The sequence below is a fragment of the Rhinolophus sinicus genome, chromosome 18 (genome assembly GCF_057876585.1).
Source record: "Rhinolophus sinicus isolate RSI-liver-muscle chromosome 18, RSI-T2T, whole genome shotgun sequence".
NCBI lineage: Eukaryota > Metazoa > Chordata > Mammalia > Chiroptera > Rhinolophidae > Rhinolophus > Rhinolophus sinicus.
The window spans coordinates 52,127,700-52,146,568 of NC_142518.1; the positions used below are offsets into that span (position 1 = coordinate 52,127,700).

At 37.6% G+C, this 18,869-nt stretch overlaps 1 protein-coding gene across 3 annotated transcripts in view; it reads left to right on the forward strand.

Annotated features, from left to right (window-relative positions):
• Nucleotides 1-896: 896 nt before the first annotated feature.
• DACH2 (dachshund family transcription factor 2) overlaps nucleotides 897-18,869 on the forward strand; it is a 678,262-nt gene continuing 660,289 nt past the window's right edge. For all 3 annotated transcript variants that reach the window (XM_074323712.2, XM_074323713.2, XM_074323711.1), the window contains exon 1: nucleotides 897-1,586. In XM_074323712.2, coding sequence (XP_074179813.1) covers nucleotides 1,072-1,586 — 515 coding nt within the window. In that variant the 5' untranslated portion in view covers nucleotides 897-1,071. The remainder of the gene's footprint in view (nucleotides 1,587-18,869) is intronic.

Consider the following 18,869-nt stretch of genomic DNA (forward strand, 5'->3'; position numbering starts at 1 on the left):
AACATGAGAGAGCGCAAATTCTCGCTCTTTCGTATTCTGTAATGATTGTCTTGCGTCATAAAGGAACTTTTTGTATCCATTTCAGCCGGGACAGAGCAATCCTGAAATTAAGGGATGGTGACAAAGAATGCCAAGTCTGTTCCAGAACAGTGGCGGAAGTACTGTAAATGAGGCGTCTGTCACCCACAAATCAAGTCTCTGCCTGCTTTCCAAAGTGTTCACAGGCTCACGGTGCCTGCTGAATGTCAGTGCGTAGGAGCAGGTTAGTAACCTGCATCTCTATTTGAGCGCGTATCTTGGTTCCTCTCTGCGCTTGGGTATAGGAGAACTTGCACCAAACGCACTAGGTGGGCTGAAGAAGGGCTGAACTGAATACTTCTGAACTCACTGGAGTCTTTCTCCTTGAAGCTGGGCGAAGCCATCTCTTAGCTCCCGCAGCTTGGGAATAATGTGCAAATGAAATTGGAGCTGCCACCTCCTTTTTCTTGTTTGAACCCGGGTGGAGGGTGGCGGGGGAAGGGGGGCACGTTCTAGAGTGCCCCTTTGTGTTCCCACGTCGAGACAATCATGGGGCACGGAGGGGAGGGGTTCGTAGCCTAGGCCACATTGAGAGCTCTGCGTGATAAGTGCACATTCTCTTGTCAGACTGCTGGGCAAGAAGCGGCGGCACCACACCGCCCCCTTCTCGGGCTCCATCCCCATTCACCCTCCAACCCTGAACAGCCTCAGGTAGCCAGGAGGCGGGCCAGGGAGTCTCCACCTCCTGGCAGGCGGCAGCGATTCGGCGCACTCGGAAGCCGAGGGGTTGGAGTCCATTGGCTGACCGAAGCTGCCAGTCTCAGGAGGGGGTGTGGTGGGGGTGGGGTCTCAGGGCGCCGCGGGTTGGGGCCGCTCACTGTTTGCTGGGTGGTGGGTGTGCGTGAGCGTGAGCCCTGCTACTGTAGACTTGCGAACAGTTCTGTCTGAGAGATAGCGCGCCAGAGAGAACGAGAGTGAGGGAGTGAGTGCGAGGGGACCTAGAGGAGACAGGGCGAGAAAGCGAGGGCCCGAGGACCTACGATTTGAGACTGAATGACCATGGCTGTATCCGCACCTCCGGTGATCATTGCAACTTCCAGTGGCGCCGGCGTCCCGGGGGGCTTATTTCGGGCAGAACCTCTGTATTCAACTCCTGGAGAGCCTCCTCGTCTCACCCCGAATATGATCAACAGTTTCATGGCCAATAACCACAGCGGCAGCACTGGGATCGGCGGGGTCGGTAGTTCCAGCGGAGGCAGTGGCAACACCAACACCAACGAGTGCAGGATGGTCGACATGCATGGGGTAAAGGTGGCTTCGTTCCTGATGGACGGCCAGGAACTCATCTGCTTGCCGCAAGTCTTTGATCTCTTTCTCAAGCACCTGGTGGGAGGGTTGCACACTGTGTACACCAAACTGAAGAGACTGGACATATCCCCCGTGGTGTGTACTGTCGAGCAGGTCCGGATCCTCCGCGGACTGGGGGCCATCCAGCCCGGAGTGAACCGCTGCAAACTCATCACCAGGAAAGACTTTGAAACTTTGTTCACCGATTGCACCAATGCCAGGTGAGATACTAGATTCTCTTGGCTTGTTCTTCCCTTTTTGTCCTCTTCTGCATGTCTCATCGCTCTCATCCAACTTTGTAGTGAGTCTTAACTAGCTTGCCTCTACTGTTCACGCTGTAAGTCCGAGGGGAAAGAGGACTAGAAGGACTCATTAGTTAATTTGTCCGTCCGTTCTAGTCCGCACTGAATGGCAGGGCTTGAGCCTAAGGAAGTTCCGAACAAACTTTAGTTTGCGGTCCTTTGCTGAAACTTTCCAGCCTTTCTCCCATATCTTGCATGGCTTTTTGGCTGCTTGTGGTTATTCGTTAATTTCTCTATTTGGTTTTCTTTCCTGCTGTTTTGTGGCCGTACGGGTCGGATAGGTTTTCTCCTGAACACCGACACGAAGGGCTTTCTGGGGTAGAGGGCTGGCTGAGCTGTACACTGGGCTCCTAAGCTGGCAATCCAGAACACAGCATTTGCGGGATGCAGAGAGTCGGAAGTCTAGAATCCATCCCAGAGGGTAATTCGTTCCCCATCCTGTGTGTTTGTTGTGAGAATGCCTGAGGTGTGCGGGGTAGTTGTGGTGGTGTGGGAGAGAGAGAGAGACAGACAGAGAGAGAGAGAGAGAGAGAGAGAGAGAGAGAGAGAGAGAGAGAGAGAGAGACTCATGCCTGCTACGCAAAGCTCCCCGTACACGATACAGGAAAGTCGATGGATCCTATTTGTTTTTTAAAAAAAGAAGCACGACAGATGTCACTTTCCTGGGATCGTCCCTTTTGTGTCATCTGCAGAGGGCAATGTGGGGCATGAAACGCTGGGGCTGGGATCGGGTTGGGGGTTGGAGTAGAAGTTGGCAGGTTTTCTAGAGAGGATGCTTTCAGCTCTTCCCCCAGGAAAACAGTTGGAAGGATCCCATTCCCCCAAAGAGAGGATTCCTTAAATGATGATGGCCAGCTTCTCTGGTTGTAAGTGTACTTCCTTCATATCACAGCTTAGAAGTACATTATAGAACAAATGTCTATTTGCAGATGTGCATAAGCAAACTGGATTCAATGTTTCTGACTTAAAAAAGAAAAAAAAACAACGTTAACTATATTCAAGGTTATTTGACTTTTTAAAGACCTATGGATTAGTCGTTGTAGTGTTTATTCCATCTCCAGCCTGCAAAAATCTGTTAGGAAGGTACACATTTGGCAGATGTGATTAGTATACAAACCAGGAAATCATCACCACCAGGTTAAAGGGAGCAAAGGGTTTTGTTGTAAAACAGCACTACTGTTGATCATTTTGCAAAAAACTTCTGCAGAAGTAGACTTTCTCACAACGCAACTTTAAATCCTAAAATCTCCGGGTTTATGAGCTAAAACTGAACTCAGTTGCCATATCTGTTGTAAAATCCAAATTATTATGTAGAGTTGAAGTATACTGACAACTTGCAGACAAACTGTTGCAATAAGATAATGCTACAGAACTAAGAAGGGAACCTTTCAGTTTTGTTTGTTTGTTTCTTTTTGAGTAGTGTTCTCCTGTAATCTAGCAATTAAACAGAAACCTGTTCATATGAGAACTCCTACCAGATTCATATCTGGGGCTTCCAAACCTGGTTTATTAGATCAAAATTTCTTAAGGAAGATTGAGGGCCTTGAAACACAAAGGATAACTGCTCTCTCAGTAACATAAGTAATTATAGGCGGTAAGAGTAGGAAGGACATTTTATTTTGACCACAGAGCACTTTACTAATACACAAACTCAGAGGGTTACCGGGGACTTCAGGTGAGGACCATCTAATTCATTTGTAGCATTTGAAAAGACTCACATTTAAACAATTGTAGATGTGAAAACCTATTTTCTCTCTTTCTGTCTCTCCCTATCTCTCTTTACCCCTCCCCCTTCTCCTCCTCTCTCCTTTCTCTCTTCTCTCTTACAAACACCTATATTTAAAGTGTAACAATTATTACACATAGGAAATTCTTCCTTCCTTAATAATTAATTTACACATACTTGAGCAAAATCTATGATTTTCATTTAAAAATGAAATAGATTTCTATTTTAATGCGATTTGATGCTTTTCTCTGTAAATAGAAACTTTTTTAAAATTAATTTTTATTAGAGCCACTGACTGAAAGCAAAAATGATAAATTACTCTGTATCTAGAGGCAGGTGTTCTTATAGTATTTTGGGACCTTGTTATATGATGTGGTTTTAGGTTATAGTTTTATTTCAGTTAAGTTTTATTTACTCCTTGTCACAGCATTTACAGTGCTAACTTTTTGGCTTAAATTGCTTTTGTGTATGTGCATAAAGGTGATAGAGAAATATTAAAAATGTAAGGAGAAATATATCTGAGGTATGATTCGTGTGCCCCTTATTACATTCTTTTCTTTATGGGTATTTTATTTATTAAATTTATTTTCTATACTTGTGTTATAAGCATTGTGATATGTAATTGTAAACATTTATGAAATATATTCTATTAATATTCTATTAATGCAATCCATGAGTGAAAATGAGAAAACTAGAAACACACCTATATTGCATTTTTTAAATAGTAAAAAAAAGCAACCCTACAATTTAAGGGAAAATATAATTAAAGGTAAAATAACATCACCATATTTTATTAATGCAAAATGCTCCCATAATCATGTTGTTAAAAACTACAAAATATGATAACACTTATAATGGGTGCTTTATGACTTTAGGTAACATTATTTACAAAAATGTGTATCTCAACTCGTTCCCAACATCTGAGTGATTTAATGAAATTGTGAAATTGGTATTTAGATAAACATTATTTCTATGATTTTTCTATTCAGCAAAAATAAAAAAAGTGAGGGATGTAAACAGGAAATGTGGCCCATGAGAGAGAAAATAAGGTAGATGAGACATGAAGCCAGTAAGAGAAAAGAGATGTAGGATACGAGCAGAATAATGCCATGAGAGTGAGTGAAAGATGTATCAGGAGAGCTTATAGAGATGCTCAAAGAAGATGAGTGATGTACCAATGGAGACTTGGCTAAAGAGGATTGTCATACAGGACTCATGACTTCTTAGCACTTTTAGCTAAAAGGGGGGAAAAGTGCAAGGAAAAAGTACACGATCAGTGAATGGAAATACGTACTATTCTTATTTGAAAAAAGAGATTCTTCATTTCCTGATAGATTTCCATAAAGTGTTGTTGAATAGAAGGTCTGTTTGTAATGGTGTCATTGAGAATTTTATTTTCCTACATAAACATTTCTTCCCGTCTCTGTCAGGTAACTGGGGAAGACAAGTCCTGACTTTTAGGGTACTTTAATTTGAAATGCTTCCTGCACTATTCCAAAATCCACAAAATGGACCATTTTCAATTCGTTCACTTTCAAAGACCTTAACTTATTGGCGTTAAGTGGCATTTTGATTTGTCTCAGAGCACATTTTTATTAATGTCTACTGAAGAAAAATGAATGAGTAAAATACATACATGATTATTTCTTTGGCAGTACTGAAAGTCAAAAGAACTCTATCAGTGCCTTATATTGACTGTTTTGTTATTAGCTAATTATCAAGGTATTCAAAATTGTCTTCCCAGAAAAGAAGTTGGAAAATAATACCTGCCTCTGGTATTAGAGAATAGTAAAACCAAAACTCTTAACTATTCATTGTTCTATGAAATAAGTCAAGCTTTACATCACTGCAGTTATAAAGGGCTATACAGTATTTTTCCTTGATGCCCTTTAACTTCAAAAATTCATTGCAGAGAGATTATTTTTGAGGATTATTCAGAAAACGGTAATTAAAAGACCCAAAAGAAATGGGAAAAGTTGTTATCTTGTTTCAGATCTTTGTTTTTGCAGATAGAGCACTGTGAATTTTTTTTTCATTTCTTTTGTAAGAGAACTTGGAGTTTTTAGTATCAGGGAGAGCAGGCAGATTCAGAAAGCAAATGTCTGAAAAATCTCACTCTAATGCAATCTATTTTCCTTACTAAATTCTTCAAAGTTTAATGTAGCAGTAAAATATTAAATTAAAAATTGGTATTCAGAGAAAATCAGACAACATATTTTAGTCTTATCTCTTTATTTACCTATCTACATAAAAGTACATTGTCAGATTTCATGATCAGCATTTAATTTCATTTGAGGACCAACAAATTAAATGTTATTCGGTCATTTAATTATAGTTAAATGGATGCTTGAAAAAAACAAGAATGTATGGCTAAGAAAAGATTTTAACGCATTTGGAGACATGATTCAACATATGTTCAAATGAATAAAATTCACTCTTTTAAATTAAAAATTTAAATGGTCTAATTGCAGTTTATTGTCATTTTGACTGTTGTGAACAGAATATAAATGGGCTTCCATATTAGAATTACTTTATGTGAATTATAAGGACTTTTACAACAATTTTAAACTACTTTCAAATACTAGAAATATGATTAGTGTAAGCACGCGATGAGTTTGGCTTTACATTCACACTTGATGAATATAGGTCGTAATCCACACAGAATAACACTTTACTTTGAAAATTGGTATTTTCGTTATAGTAAAATTAAGCAGAATCAAATTTTTGAAGAACTTGCATCACTTTCCTGGGCTAACATTTTGTATGACTTATATTTTCAGAAATTATAAAAAGGTTTTAGAAATTAATCTGGGTGGTAAATACAGACATTTTATTTCATAGGATAATGAGGGAACAGTCATATTGTTTACTAAATGCAGTCACATAGTGAAAAATATTGTCTTTTATTAGAAGAACGATGTCAAGATTATAATTAAAGCAATCTAGTCATGTGCCAGTGATCAGAACTTCCACGTGCACATCCATTTCAAATGTACACTTCTGCCTAACCAACATTTTTTGTATTTCTCTAAATACTTCAGCTGGATTTCTTATTTGTCCCAAACACTCATTTATGAGGTGATGGATATTACATTAAAGAAATGATGCATGATATGTTGGAGAATATCTTTGGATATTTATGTAGGATATTACCCTCCATGTAGAGTACATGAATGCCAATAAATAATTAGGAAGTGATGGTCTTCAGACTTTGATGTTTTATATGGTTTCACACAGGAAATCCCTAATACCTGTAGAAAATATCAAGTCTGAACTATTTGATGCTTTCTTATGTAAGCTTTTTTGTCTTAATGAAATCCCTACATGTTTTAAAAGTGCTTCTAGCAGGCAAATATAATTGTGAGAAACCCTAATCATAATGTATTATATTTCAGTTGGTAATCTAGACCTCCAGTGGCACTTAATCTGGTGCATTTAAAGGTACCAATGATTTAGGTTTATACACTCTATGCATTTCAAATATGTATTAAAACTGTCCTAATCGACTAAAACTGAAAATACTATGTTTTTGGAGAAAGGACATCAAACCTTTCCCCAAAAGCAAAACAGTTAGGTATTGATAATATTCTTCTTGCATATTCAAAAGGTCCTTGGTAGCATTTTTTTCCTCCCTTTCTTCCCTTTCACCATCTCAACCTGCAAAAGTCTTCACTGTTACTTCAGATCACACAATTCTAAAAAGATAAAACAATATTTAAACACATTTGCTTTGGAAGGGAAATTGAGCATTTGCACCCAATAAGCCTGATTGTGGAACTGCATGCAAATTGTGTTTTGATTTATCTCTTTTACACTTTTTTCCATTTGAATTGATCTTGCATTAATTTCACCAAGCGGCTCTGTGAGGCTGCAGATGTTGCCCTGTGTTTAATAAATCAATGAGACAGATTTGAATGAATCACTTCAGATGGATTCTCTGCTCGGTTTGATGTCTAGATGTTATTCTTAGCTTGTTATCATGACAGATGCATTAATGTTCCCATACACTGCCAGCAATGTCAAAGAGATTGAAGCTTTTAAAGTGGCGGCATCCCTTTTTCCATTTTCTGCTAGAACAACTAAATTTATTTTTTTAAATTTATAAATCAGAGAAAAATATCGAACCCGTCATAAGTTTCTTCATGAGAAAGATTCTTAATTTTCATGCTTTGTTAACTCTTCCAAAATTATGGAAATCAATAGAGTAAGACCTAAATATAATGTAGCTGCTTAATAGTGTCTCCACATTAATATTTAATCATAGTAGGAAAAATGAGAATAAGTAATATATGATTGGGACACATTGAACGTGTCACTATAAATAGAATAATGCTGTATCTAAATTGATTACAGAAGGGTGTTAGTTTTTAAATCCTTACTAATAAGCTTCTTGTTGGCTTAATGCAGCTGCAATATACTCTTATCAAGGGATTTAGAACTCCTTCAGGATTTAATATTTCTTTTTAGTAGGATGGGGACAGCCTGTGTCCATTGTGAATTCATCATTTCTTCACTTTGTAAAGCTGAAAATCTTAGAAAAGTTAATTTTATTTTAGTATATTTCAGTTATTTATATTCTGGGTTGTTATTTGTAAATCATAAAAAATTCAGTAACAATGAATGCTACTTTTATAATTTAATTTCTTAGACTACAGAAAAACATACACAAACCAAAAGGAACTTGGTGATAACTAGTGAAATCTATTACATATCTGCATTAAATATAAGTACCATACTTTATTTCATTTAATCCATAGTTCATTACCTTGGTTTTTGGAGCAAAACAATTCTGTCACTTATGAAATATTTTGAATTTAATAATGTAGGTGTTAAAACTTTTTAGTAAACCTCTGATATTTGAAAATACTCATTTTAAAAAGGAGATTCAGTTTTTCTCTTGTTCAACTTTCTGAGGACCATATATTAAAAAAATCAGCTTTTGGAGATAGTTCCTCTTTATAGGTCTTTACAGTATGCTTTCATGATAATTCTATTGTTACCTTTATTAGAATAGGAAAACAGGAAACACTGTTAACGGATACTTTTGAGGTCTCAAATTCTTCAGGAAAATTTTTATCTCTATGTTAGTCTAATATTGGAAGCTTAGGATACATGCTATGAGCTACAGTATAATTTAAATTGGAGTTTATAATGAAGTTCTATAAAGTTATGGGGGAGTCATTTTTTTTTTTTTTTTTTCAAATTTTGCTTAAAACATGGGAACGTCTTCATGGTGAGATCTTGCCACATTCTTCTTTACAGCTGAATTTATATACGTGTATTAATATTGGTAAACTAATTCTACTGAGAATGTAGATATAAGATGTAATTCACATTATTTTATGGCAAATTGAATTTAATATAGCTAAAGAACAGATTGATATATTTATCACTACCTATAATGATATCCTTAAAAGAAAACTAAATTGGTTACATAAAACAAAACCTTGGCTTTGTAATAATTTCTGAGGAGTAATTTTTAACCAGTAATATTCATAGTAAAATTTAATTAAGCCTAATATCGTGTATGTATTGGGCACCTAATTCACATTTGTTAAATGAATACAATCATAAACACACGTACACGTGCATGTATCCCTCTTATCAGAATTCTTTGCACAAATTGCTATTCCTTAAAAAAGCTAAGAAATAGTTATATAATCTATGCAATTATTAAAAAGATACTAATCCTGAAGTTTTAATTTATTATAAAGCCATTTGTAATCATGCCGTATAAGCTTTTCACAAATAAACATATAAGGCTATCAAAATCTAATACATGAAATTGGAATGCTTGAACTGAACTACATCTTTAAAGAAAGTATGACTCCTTGACATTTCCTTTTATTGAAAACGCACAGGAGATGTTCTAATATTATGAATAGGCAAGGATTAACAAATAAAACAAGCCTACTACCATAAGATGATTCTCCAGCTATTTAGATTTATATTACTAGATAATCAGCACTAACCCTGGTGACAGTTGATTTTTGATCTTTTCAAAAAGTAAATGCATGTTTATCCAAAATTCATTGGTAAGAAGAGGATTTTCCTCCCTTCTATCTATAGCCTGTAAATAGAAACACAAATACTTAAGTTTAACGAATTACTTTTTTCCAGAATAATATCAAGACCCATCCAACTGCAGCACAAATTTGCATGAATATCCTCCTCACCCATTTAAAGGAATAACTTAGTTCTTTCAGGTGTAATTAATTTTGAAAAGTAAATTACCTTTCCTCTAGGACCCCTGAGGTCGAAACTACTCTATATATGCACTATTTTGACTCATTACAATTAGTTTATTAGAGCAAATTCTGGAGAAAACTTTGTAATTATAGTACTGGAAAAATATATAGTATAGGAAAGTTTAAAAAAATAATGAACCACAGCATTTTTATTGCTATGTAACTATTTTTATTTTTAAACAAATTGACTCCTTAATAGTGTATAATGTAGTGTGTATGTTAAGGTATGAAACATTCAATTGCAGTTGTGTCCCCTGATCTTATCAGGTTGCTGGCAACTGCCAGCTGGTAACAGCATTTAGGCTACACTTAGTCTATCTGCTATTTATGTGATGGGTTAAAAAGAAAAAAAAAGTAATATTGATCTGTCTCCGGATTACAGTTTGAAATGGGCAACAGCCTGAACACAAAAGGCTTTTTTTTTATGATTTCTCAGCTTGCCATTGATCTTCTAGTTTTATTGCATTCATTATTTATTAAAAGAATTTGCAAGCTAAACATAACGTTAAGCTAGTTTGCACACAGGGACCGCACTTAGGAAATTGAATGGAAATTGCATTAGAGATGAACATCTGTGCTATTTTTCCACTCATGTGTTTATGGGTTTGTATAAAAGGTGTATTGGATTAACAGTTATAACCATTATAGCTTACAGCAATATGTTAGATTCTGAGCTTTTAGTTATTTAGAAGAAGTCTGCCTCTCACTTGTTTGTCTAAAAAGTATTGTAATATCAGAAATAATATTTATATAAATTTATTTTTATTATATTTGTTAATGCATTATCTATATTATGTATCATTGTGACATACCCTGTATTGAAGTAAAAGCATTTAAAAAAACATAATTATCATAGAAGACTATACGATCTCAATGGCTTTGGTAGTAGAGTACATAGGTGCAGTTTACACAGTTAAGAATGTTGAGTTTAATGTTATATTAAAGCACACCAAATCTACAGAAATGATATAAAAAACTTTAATGTGACCATCCATAAAATGTTATTATTATATATGTATATTAGGTCTTGATCCTTTTGAAAGGATAATAAACATACAGACACTGAAGACTTGTACTGTATAATACTAGAACATTAGGGTGAGACGCTTTCTGATATGGTTCCCCTCTTGAATTCAGTCCAAGGAAGTTTAATTACAAACACTCAAGAGGATCTCACCTGAAACAGTTCTCCAAAGCATGTAAGTTAGACACTAGTGAGTGTCTTTTTTCAGTATTGTCTTTCATCTGTAGACCTTTGGAAAACTCATTCTATCCACTTCATTATTGAAATTTAAATAAAATAAAGTAAAAACTGCTTCATAATCATTTTGATTTCCCATGATTAGATTTGTCATGATTGTGTGTGTGTGTGTGTAAAGTATACTGTGTGGTGGCAGGCAGTGTTCTAGGTGCTGTGAACAGAGCGAACAAAACAGTCTCTTTTCTCTTGGAGCTTGCATTCTAGAACCATGCTGTCTTTAGCTCATTGTATAGAAACCATATACCTCCCCTATTATGTTTGCTAAATTGAGAAATCTTTGAGATTACAAATTTTTGTCATATCCATTGTTGAATAATCCTTAAATTTCCATTCTCATATCTGCCTCATATGTTGTATCAGTATACACTGTTTTTTTTTTTTTGTGTGTGTGTGTTTAGAATTATACCAGAAAATGTCCAACTAAAAATAGAATTATTGAGATATAAAAAATATTTTAGTTTTATAAACGTTGAGAATTACTCATGTTCTAAGTAAAAGACATCAAAAGGAGATTGGAATAAAACACGTATTTCCTCATAAGACTAGCTGTAATGAATTGACTTTAGTATCTTTTATCTGACATACGTTTGTTGCAAGGGATATGAGTCCTTAAAAATTCAGAAAATTAGTCATTCTATGAGACATATGTTTTTGGAGTAAAATGTGCAACTGTGGACTAAAAAACTTGTTTTTCATGTAAAAAAGCTTGCTTTCATTTGTGTTAAGAGTTTTAAATAGCTTAAGCTTAGAGTTTGGTTTGCTTTGCATGTAGTCCTATACAATATTGTATGCCAAAAATTAAAACAGAGATAAGAAAAAGTCATTTGTTTTTATTTGTTCAGAATACATTGACCCTTATATGTGTTATATTTAAATATAAATAATTTTGGAAAACAAGATTATTTGCAGACATGTATAATTATATGTTTAATTTCTATGTTAAGTTTGCTGCTTTGAAAATAACTTGTGATCTTCTAAACTAAATTTATTTTGTAAAAAGATTTGTGAGTACCCTCTAGGATTTTATTTGAGAAAGACAAAAGGGGTCTTCATTCATAGAAAAAAAATTACTGCATAGTGCATTTTATGCATAGTACACAACTTTCAGGTCACATTTTATAAGTCAATTAGAATATTCAGTTAGAACACACTATATATTTATATATATACACATATACATTTGTCACTTTATTTCAACAAATATTTAATAACTACCTACTATTAGCCTGTATAAGGCTACTTCCAAAGGAGAAAGTAGTGATCTTAAGAACTATCCAAATTCTTATTTGTCTCATCTCCAGATTACAAAGGTGGAGTTTTGTTTTTATATGGTTAACTCTCAGCTAACCTACATTAATGCAAGGAACAGTAAATGATGTATACAATTCAAAATCGTGGAAAATTAAAATAACATTAATTAGGCTTTTCAGTGCATTATAAAATGTTTATGGCATATTTATCTGTCTAAATATATTTTGCTTATTCTACTATTAAATTGTATTTACATTTTATGAGTATTCACTGGCGGGAAGGAGAGATAGCCCAGAAACATGCCAAGGTTGAATTAAATCTGAAGTTGAATGCTTCATGTAGAAAATATTTGAAGTGAACAAAGCATAAACAGGAATTGAGCTTATATGTCGTAGCTAATAGCAGTGTACTAATCATGTTAGTTAGTGATTAACTAAACTCGTATTTTGCTTGAATTGATTTCTATGTTGTCTGTGGAAAGATTTATGTACTTAATGGATACAGCACTCATTACAGCTGTTCACAGATCAAAACCTGGCAAATTGCATGAGGCCAGTTGTTAACTTTATCACACTTTCTGTGCTTAGGACGCCTACATAACCATGTTCCATAAGTTAAACAAACATTTGTTGACACCAGAGGAATCGTGGCTTTGGATTAAAACACATTAATGAATATAGCACTAAATCAGATTTCTGTGAAATGTTTCTACTCTGTAATGGTAATAATTAATTGATTTGTAACGAGCAGTTTAAGAAATGGAACATTGTATTCTTGACGGTGATCGTGTCTTGCAAGAGTGGTCATTTTGATGATAGGCACAGGTTGAACATTGTGACCTCTGATGGGGTAGGAACTGCTCCAGAGCCTAATTGATACAAGTACATTTGGTAGAGCCACTTTCTTACATTTGCTGTTGTTTTGGATTGGTCCTTGTCGTACTAGAAGACTGACAGGTTTTAGTTATTTTAGGGGCACGTTCTTTTTCATGAGGTTGTATGATGTTTACATCATCCCCATTCTGCCACAGTCTAAAGCTTTTCTTATTCTTTGCAGTTTAGCGCCATTGAATTGAATGACTGTTCTTTTCTTTTTAAAGATTTTTATTAACATATAGCTAACATACAATATTATGTTAGGTTCAGGAGTACACAATAGTTATTTAACGTTTATATACCCATAGAAGTGATCTCCATAAGTCCAGCAATCCCCTTAACCATTACCACGCCAATTAGAATATTCAGTTAGAACCATCACAAAATTATCAACTATATTCCCTACGCTGTACATTAAATCCCCACAACTTATTTGTCTTATACCCGGAAATTTGAACCTCTGTGCCCCTACAACTCCCCCCACCTCCTTTTTAAATTTTTCAATTACAGTTGACGTTCAGTATTATTTTATATTAATTCAAGGTGTAGAGCATAGTGGTTAGACATTTATAGAATTTAAGAAGTAATTCCCCTGACTAGTCTAGGACCCACCTGGCACTATATGTAGTTATTACCATATTATTGACTAAGTTCCCTCTGATTTGCTTTATATCCCTGTGATTATTCTGTAACTACCAATTTGTACTTCTTAATGCCCTCCCTTTTTTCACTGTGCTCCCAAACCCTCCTGTATATCAATCCAATAAATACGGTACCTATCTGGCACCATACCTAGTTATTGCGGTATCATTGGCTATATTCCTTATGCTATACCCTACATCTCCATGACTACTTTGTAACAACCAATTTGTACTTCTTAATCCCTTCCCCTTTTTCACCCATTCCCAAACCCCCTCCTGTCTGACAGCCATCAAAATGTTCTCTTGTCACGCGGGGTGTCATGCAGGGTCTCAGCTCCCACTCCCCACACAAGAACACAGGATATGGTGAGGCCAAAAAGGAACACCCAGGGGGCCATAGGTAGGGGAGTTGTACCACTATAGTCTCACTGGAGGCTGTATTCACATGACGTGCGACCTGCTGTCCGCTTTTCTGCCAACCAACCGACTCTCTCTCCACCACAGCCATAGCAGTTATGTCAGTGGCCAATTGGCTAACTGGCTACAGCTGACGGCCAACTAGCCACAGCCGACGGCCATCTACTACCTGAGCCATCACCTTTCCACGTGAGCCCGAGAGCCTGGAAACTGCTCTCTGGGGCTCTGTCCCCACATCTCTGTATCTATTAGTTTGTTTCTGTTTTATTTCTTTGATTATTTTGTTCTTTAGATTCCACATATAAGCAAAATCCCATTGCATCTGTCATTCATTATCAGACACACTCCACTCAGCACAATACCCTCCAGGTCCATCCATGCCATCTCAGATAGTGAGAACCCATTCCCTTCCATGGCCGAGCAATATTCCACTGTATATATGTACCACCTACTCTTTATCCATTCATCCATTGATAGACACTCAGGCTCCCTCCACATCTTGGCCATTGTAAACAATTGAACATATAGATGCACAGGTCCCCTTGAAGTAGCGTTTTGGGTTTCTTTGAATAATTATCCAGAAGTGGGATTACTACATCCTTCTTTGTCACTTGTTATAGCCTTTGTTTTAAAGTCTATTTTGTCTGGTGTAAGTATTGCTATGACAGCTTTTTGTTTGTTTCCGTTTTCAGGAAATATGTTTCCCCCATTCCTTTACTTTTATTCCGTGTGTGTCTTTTGATCTGAAGCGAGTCTCTTGTAGACAGCATATGAAACAGTCTTGTTTTCTTATCCATTCAGCCCCCCCCATCTTTTGATTGGAGAATTTAATCCATTTACATTTAAAGTAATTGTTGATAGATAATGTAGTTATTGCCATTTTATTATACACATTTTTTATTTTTTCATTGTTGGTCATCTTAAAGAAGTCCCACTAAGATTGGTGGTGATGAACTCCTTTAGCTTTTTCTTGTCTGGGAAGCTCTTTATCTGTCCTTCAATTCTAAATGATAGCTTTGCTGGGTAGAGTGCTTTTGGTTTTAGGCTCTTGCTTTTCATCACTTTGAATATTTCCTGCCAGTCCCACTGGGCTGCAAAGATTCTGTTGAGAAATCACCTGATAGTCTTATGGGAGCTCCATTGTAGGTAAATAACTGCTTTTCTCTTGCTGCTTTTAAGATTCTCTCTTTGTCTTTAACCTTTGGCATTTTAATTATGATGTTTCTTGGTGTGGACCTGTTTAGGCTAATCTTGTTTGGGATGCTCTGTGCTTCCTGGGTTTGTCTATGTATTTCTTTCGTCAGGTTAGGTAAATTTTCAGTTATTATTTCTTCAAAATAGGTTTTCAATTCCTTGCTCTCTCTCTTCTCCTTCTGGTACCCCTATGTTGCGAATGTTGGTATACTTGATGTTGTCCCAGATGCTCCTTAAACTATCCTCATTTTTGTGGATTCTTTTTTGTGTGTGTATGTTCTGATTGGGTGTTTTCTGCTACCTTATCTTCTAAATCACTGATATGATCCTCTGCTTCATCTACTGTTGATTTCCTCTAATGTATTCTTCATTTCAGTTTTGTAGTCTTTATTTTTGACATTTTAATAAATGTTTTCTATCTCCATTTTTATGTTTCCCATCTCTCTCTTTTTTAAAAAGATTTTGTTGGGGAAGTGGAAGGGAACAGGACTTTATTGGGGAACAGTGTGAGCTTCCAGGATTTTTTCCAAGTCAAGTTGTTGTCCTTTCAATCTTACTTGTGGAGGGTGCAGCTCAGCTCCCGATCCATTTGCCATTGTTAGTTGCAGGGGGCGCAGCCCACCATCCCTTGTGGGAGTCATGGAGTCAAACTGGCAACCTTGTGGTTGAGAGCCCACTGGCCCATGTGGGAATTGAACCGGCAGCCTTTGGCGTTAGGAGCATGGAACTCCAACCACCTGTGCCACTGGGCCAGCCCTGTTTCCTATCTCTTCGTTGAAGTTCTCCCTGAGATCATTGAGCATCCTTATAACCAGTGTTTGGAACTCTGCCCCTGGTAGATCTCTTGTCTCCATTTTGTTTAGTTCTTTTTCTGGAACTTTGTTCTGTTCTTTTATTTGGCAATGTTTCTGTCGTGTGAGGCGGCCTGCAGGGCCTCTAGTCCCGCTCCCCACATAAGAATGCAGGATATGGCTAGGCCAAAAAGGAACACCCACAGAGCCATAGATAGGGGCGTCATACCACTATATTCTCTCTGGCGGCTGGGAGAGACACACACAGTAGTAGCCAAACAATCCACAGCCTGCCGTTCACTTCTCTGTCTGCCAACCAACCAACCAATCAGTGCAGCCCCGCAGCTACATCAGTAAATTGGTTACCTGGTTACAGCTAATGGCCAACCAATCACAGTTGATGGTCATTCACCACCCGAGCCAGCACCTCTCCACGCGAGGCCGAGAGCCTGGAAACTGCTCTCTGGAACTCTGTCCCCACAGTTTCTTTTTCTTCTCATTTTGGCTGCCTCTCTGTGCTTGTTTCTATGTAGGGCTGCTATGCCTCTCAGTCTTGTAGAGTGGCCTTATGTAGTAGGTGTCCTATGGGACCCAGTGGTGCAGTTTCCCTGGTCAGCAGAGCTGGGTGCTCTAGGTGTGTCCCTTATGTTGGTTGTGTGTGCCCTCCTGTTTTAATTGAGACTTGATTGCTCTTTGCACGTCAGTGGGAGTAATTGACCCTCCAGCTGATTGGTTTTGAGGACTTGCTGTTACTACACTGGAAGAGTTGTTTGAGGACTTGCTGTTACTACACTGGAATAAACTGCAGCGGCTGGCCCTACAGAGTAGGATTCATGTCAGCAGGGCTCTGGTGCCTTCCTGGTGTGCTTTTTGGGTGTGTCATCCCTGAGGGGACCAGATGATGGTCTGGTTGGGTCTGAAGAAGGCCAGTGGACATGCCAGCCCTGGGACCTCCTGGGAGGGGCCCCTCCTGCAGGCCAAATTCAGACCAAGTTCAGCCATAGCCTTTGCCCTGCCGGGGGCCACTTAGCATGAGCCACAAAGCAATTTGCAGGTGGCCACTGCCCATGCCATGCTTGGAAGTGTCTCAAGAGGCAAACCACAAACCAAGGCCAGCTGCCGCTGGTGCCTGGCTTTGGGCTATTCAGCCAGAGGGACAGGACATGCTGGAGCCAGATGCTGCTTGTTTGGGTTTTGTGAACCTTTGAGAGATTTTAGGAAAATCCTCAGCATGAGCAAGGTAGGCTGTTGATATGGAAAAGCCATTGGAAGTGGTTTGGGTGTGCCCAAAAGTTGGGAAGGGTGGGCTCTCAGGGAATCAGAGCAAATGATGGTGTTAGCCAGGTTGATGGAGAGTCAGATATGGCATCTGCAGGCATTTGCATGCTGGGAAAGGGGAGGTCTGAACAAAGAAACAATGGCTTCTGCTAGCTCCTCTGTCATGGACAAAGCTGCCCCTGCAGCCCTCATTCTGGAGCCAGACAACTCAGTTATCCCTCATATGTCCCTGGCACCTTTTGAGCTGGTGCCCCACTGCTGGAGCTCAGAGCCAGTGAGTCCATCAGCAAGTCTGTGCACAGGCCCTCTAGGAGAGTTGCCTGGAACTTCAGCTGCCATGTCTCACTCAGCCACAATCTCTGCTGCTTTACACACTCAGAAGTTATGGGGACTTCTCTCTCCAACACAGGAACCCTGGACTGGGGAGTCTGGAGTGGGACTGGGACCCCCTCGTTTCTCTGCAGTGACCTCCACAGCCGAGATATCCCTCCAGATTTGTTAATGGTAATACGTGGGTGTGGGACCAGCTCATTCTGTGTGTCTATCCCTCTTACCGATCTCAAGGTGGCTTCTTCTGTATGTCCTTATTTGTAGGGCTTCAGTTCAGCTAGATTTCAGTGATTCTCAATGATGGTTGTCTTGCAGTATATTTATAATTTTTATATGACCATGAGAGGAAGTAAGCACAGCGTTTACCTACTCAGCCATCTTGACAGGATCCCTTGTTACTGAATTGCCTGTTCTTCTGTGTATTGCTTGTTTTTTTTTTTTTTTTCAAGAGGGTTCTCAGTTTTTAAGTGGAAACACAACTCCAGAAATACCTTTTCAAAGATTTTTTTCTGTATTAATGGGAAAAAATGTAAAAGTATTTGTCCCATATGGATTCATGTTCCATCAAACAATGGGCAATGGAGCCCAGTAATTTAAAATTTTCTGTCCAGTTAGAATGCTCTTGATTTTAAAGACATGAGGACTATAATTTGGGTTATGTTAGCATTGATGTAATTCCATTTGGGCATAGACAAAGGAATGAAGCTAAAGATATTCAAGAAAACCTTATGAAAAAATATTTCTCATGGAAATATTGAGTGGACTAGAAACTAGCTGATAGGTGAGAGGTAGGCAGTACACAATGGGATGATGAAGGCATTTCCACATTGCTCTTGAATTAATTATTTATTTTAATTGCATTCATTTTATTTTAGTGGTTAATTTAAGCAGATTCATGAACAGAAACAGAAAAGCATAAAAAAATATTAGCCTTAAATAAAAATAAAAACACTAAAGGCAAATTGTAGAAATGTTATTCCACTTGAGGTGAGCTGGTGGCATTTGAAACCATAACAGTACCTTTGAATATGTGTTGTCAGTAAAACAATATTCCTTTATTACACTAGTAATTGTTAACTTTAATTTCTAAAATATTTTACACAGTGTTCATTTACATTGCTTCTGTAAGTTTCCTGACTGTCATTGGTCTGTTAGCCTAATTCTAGCTTGCCATAGCACATTTTTGAAAC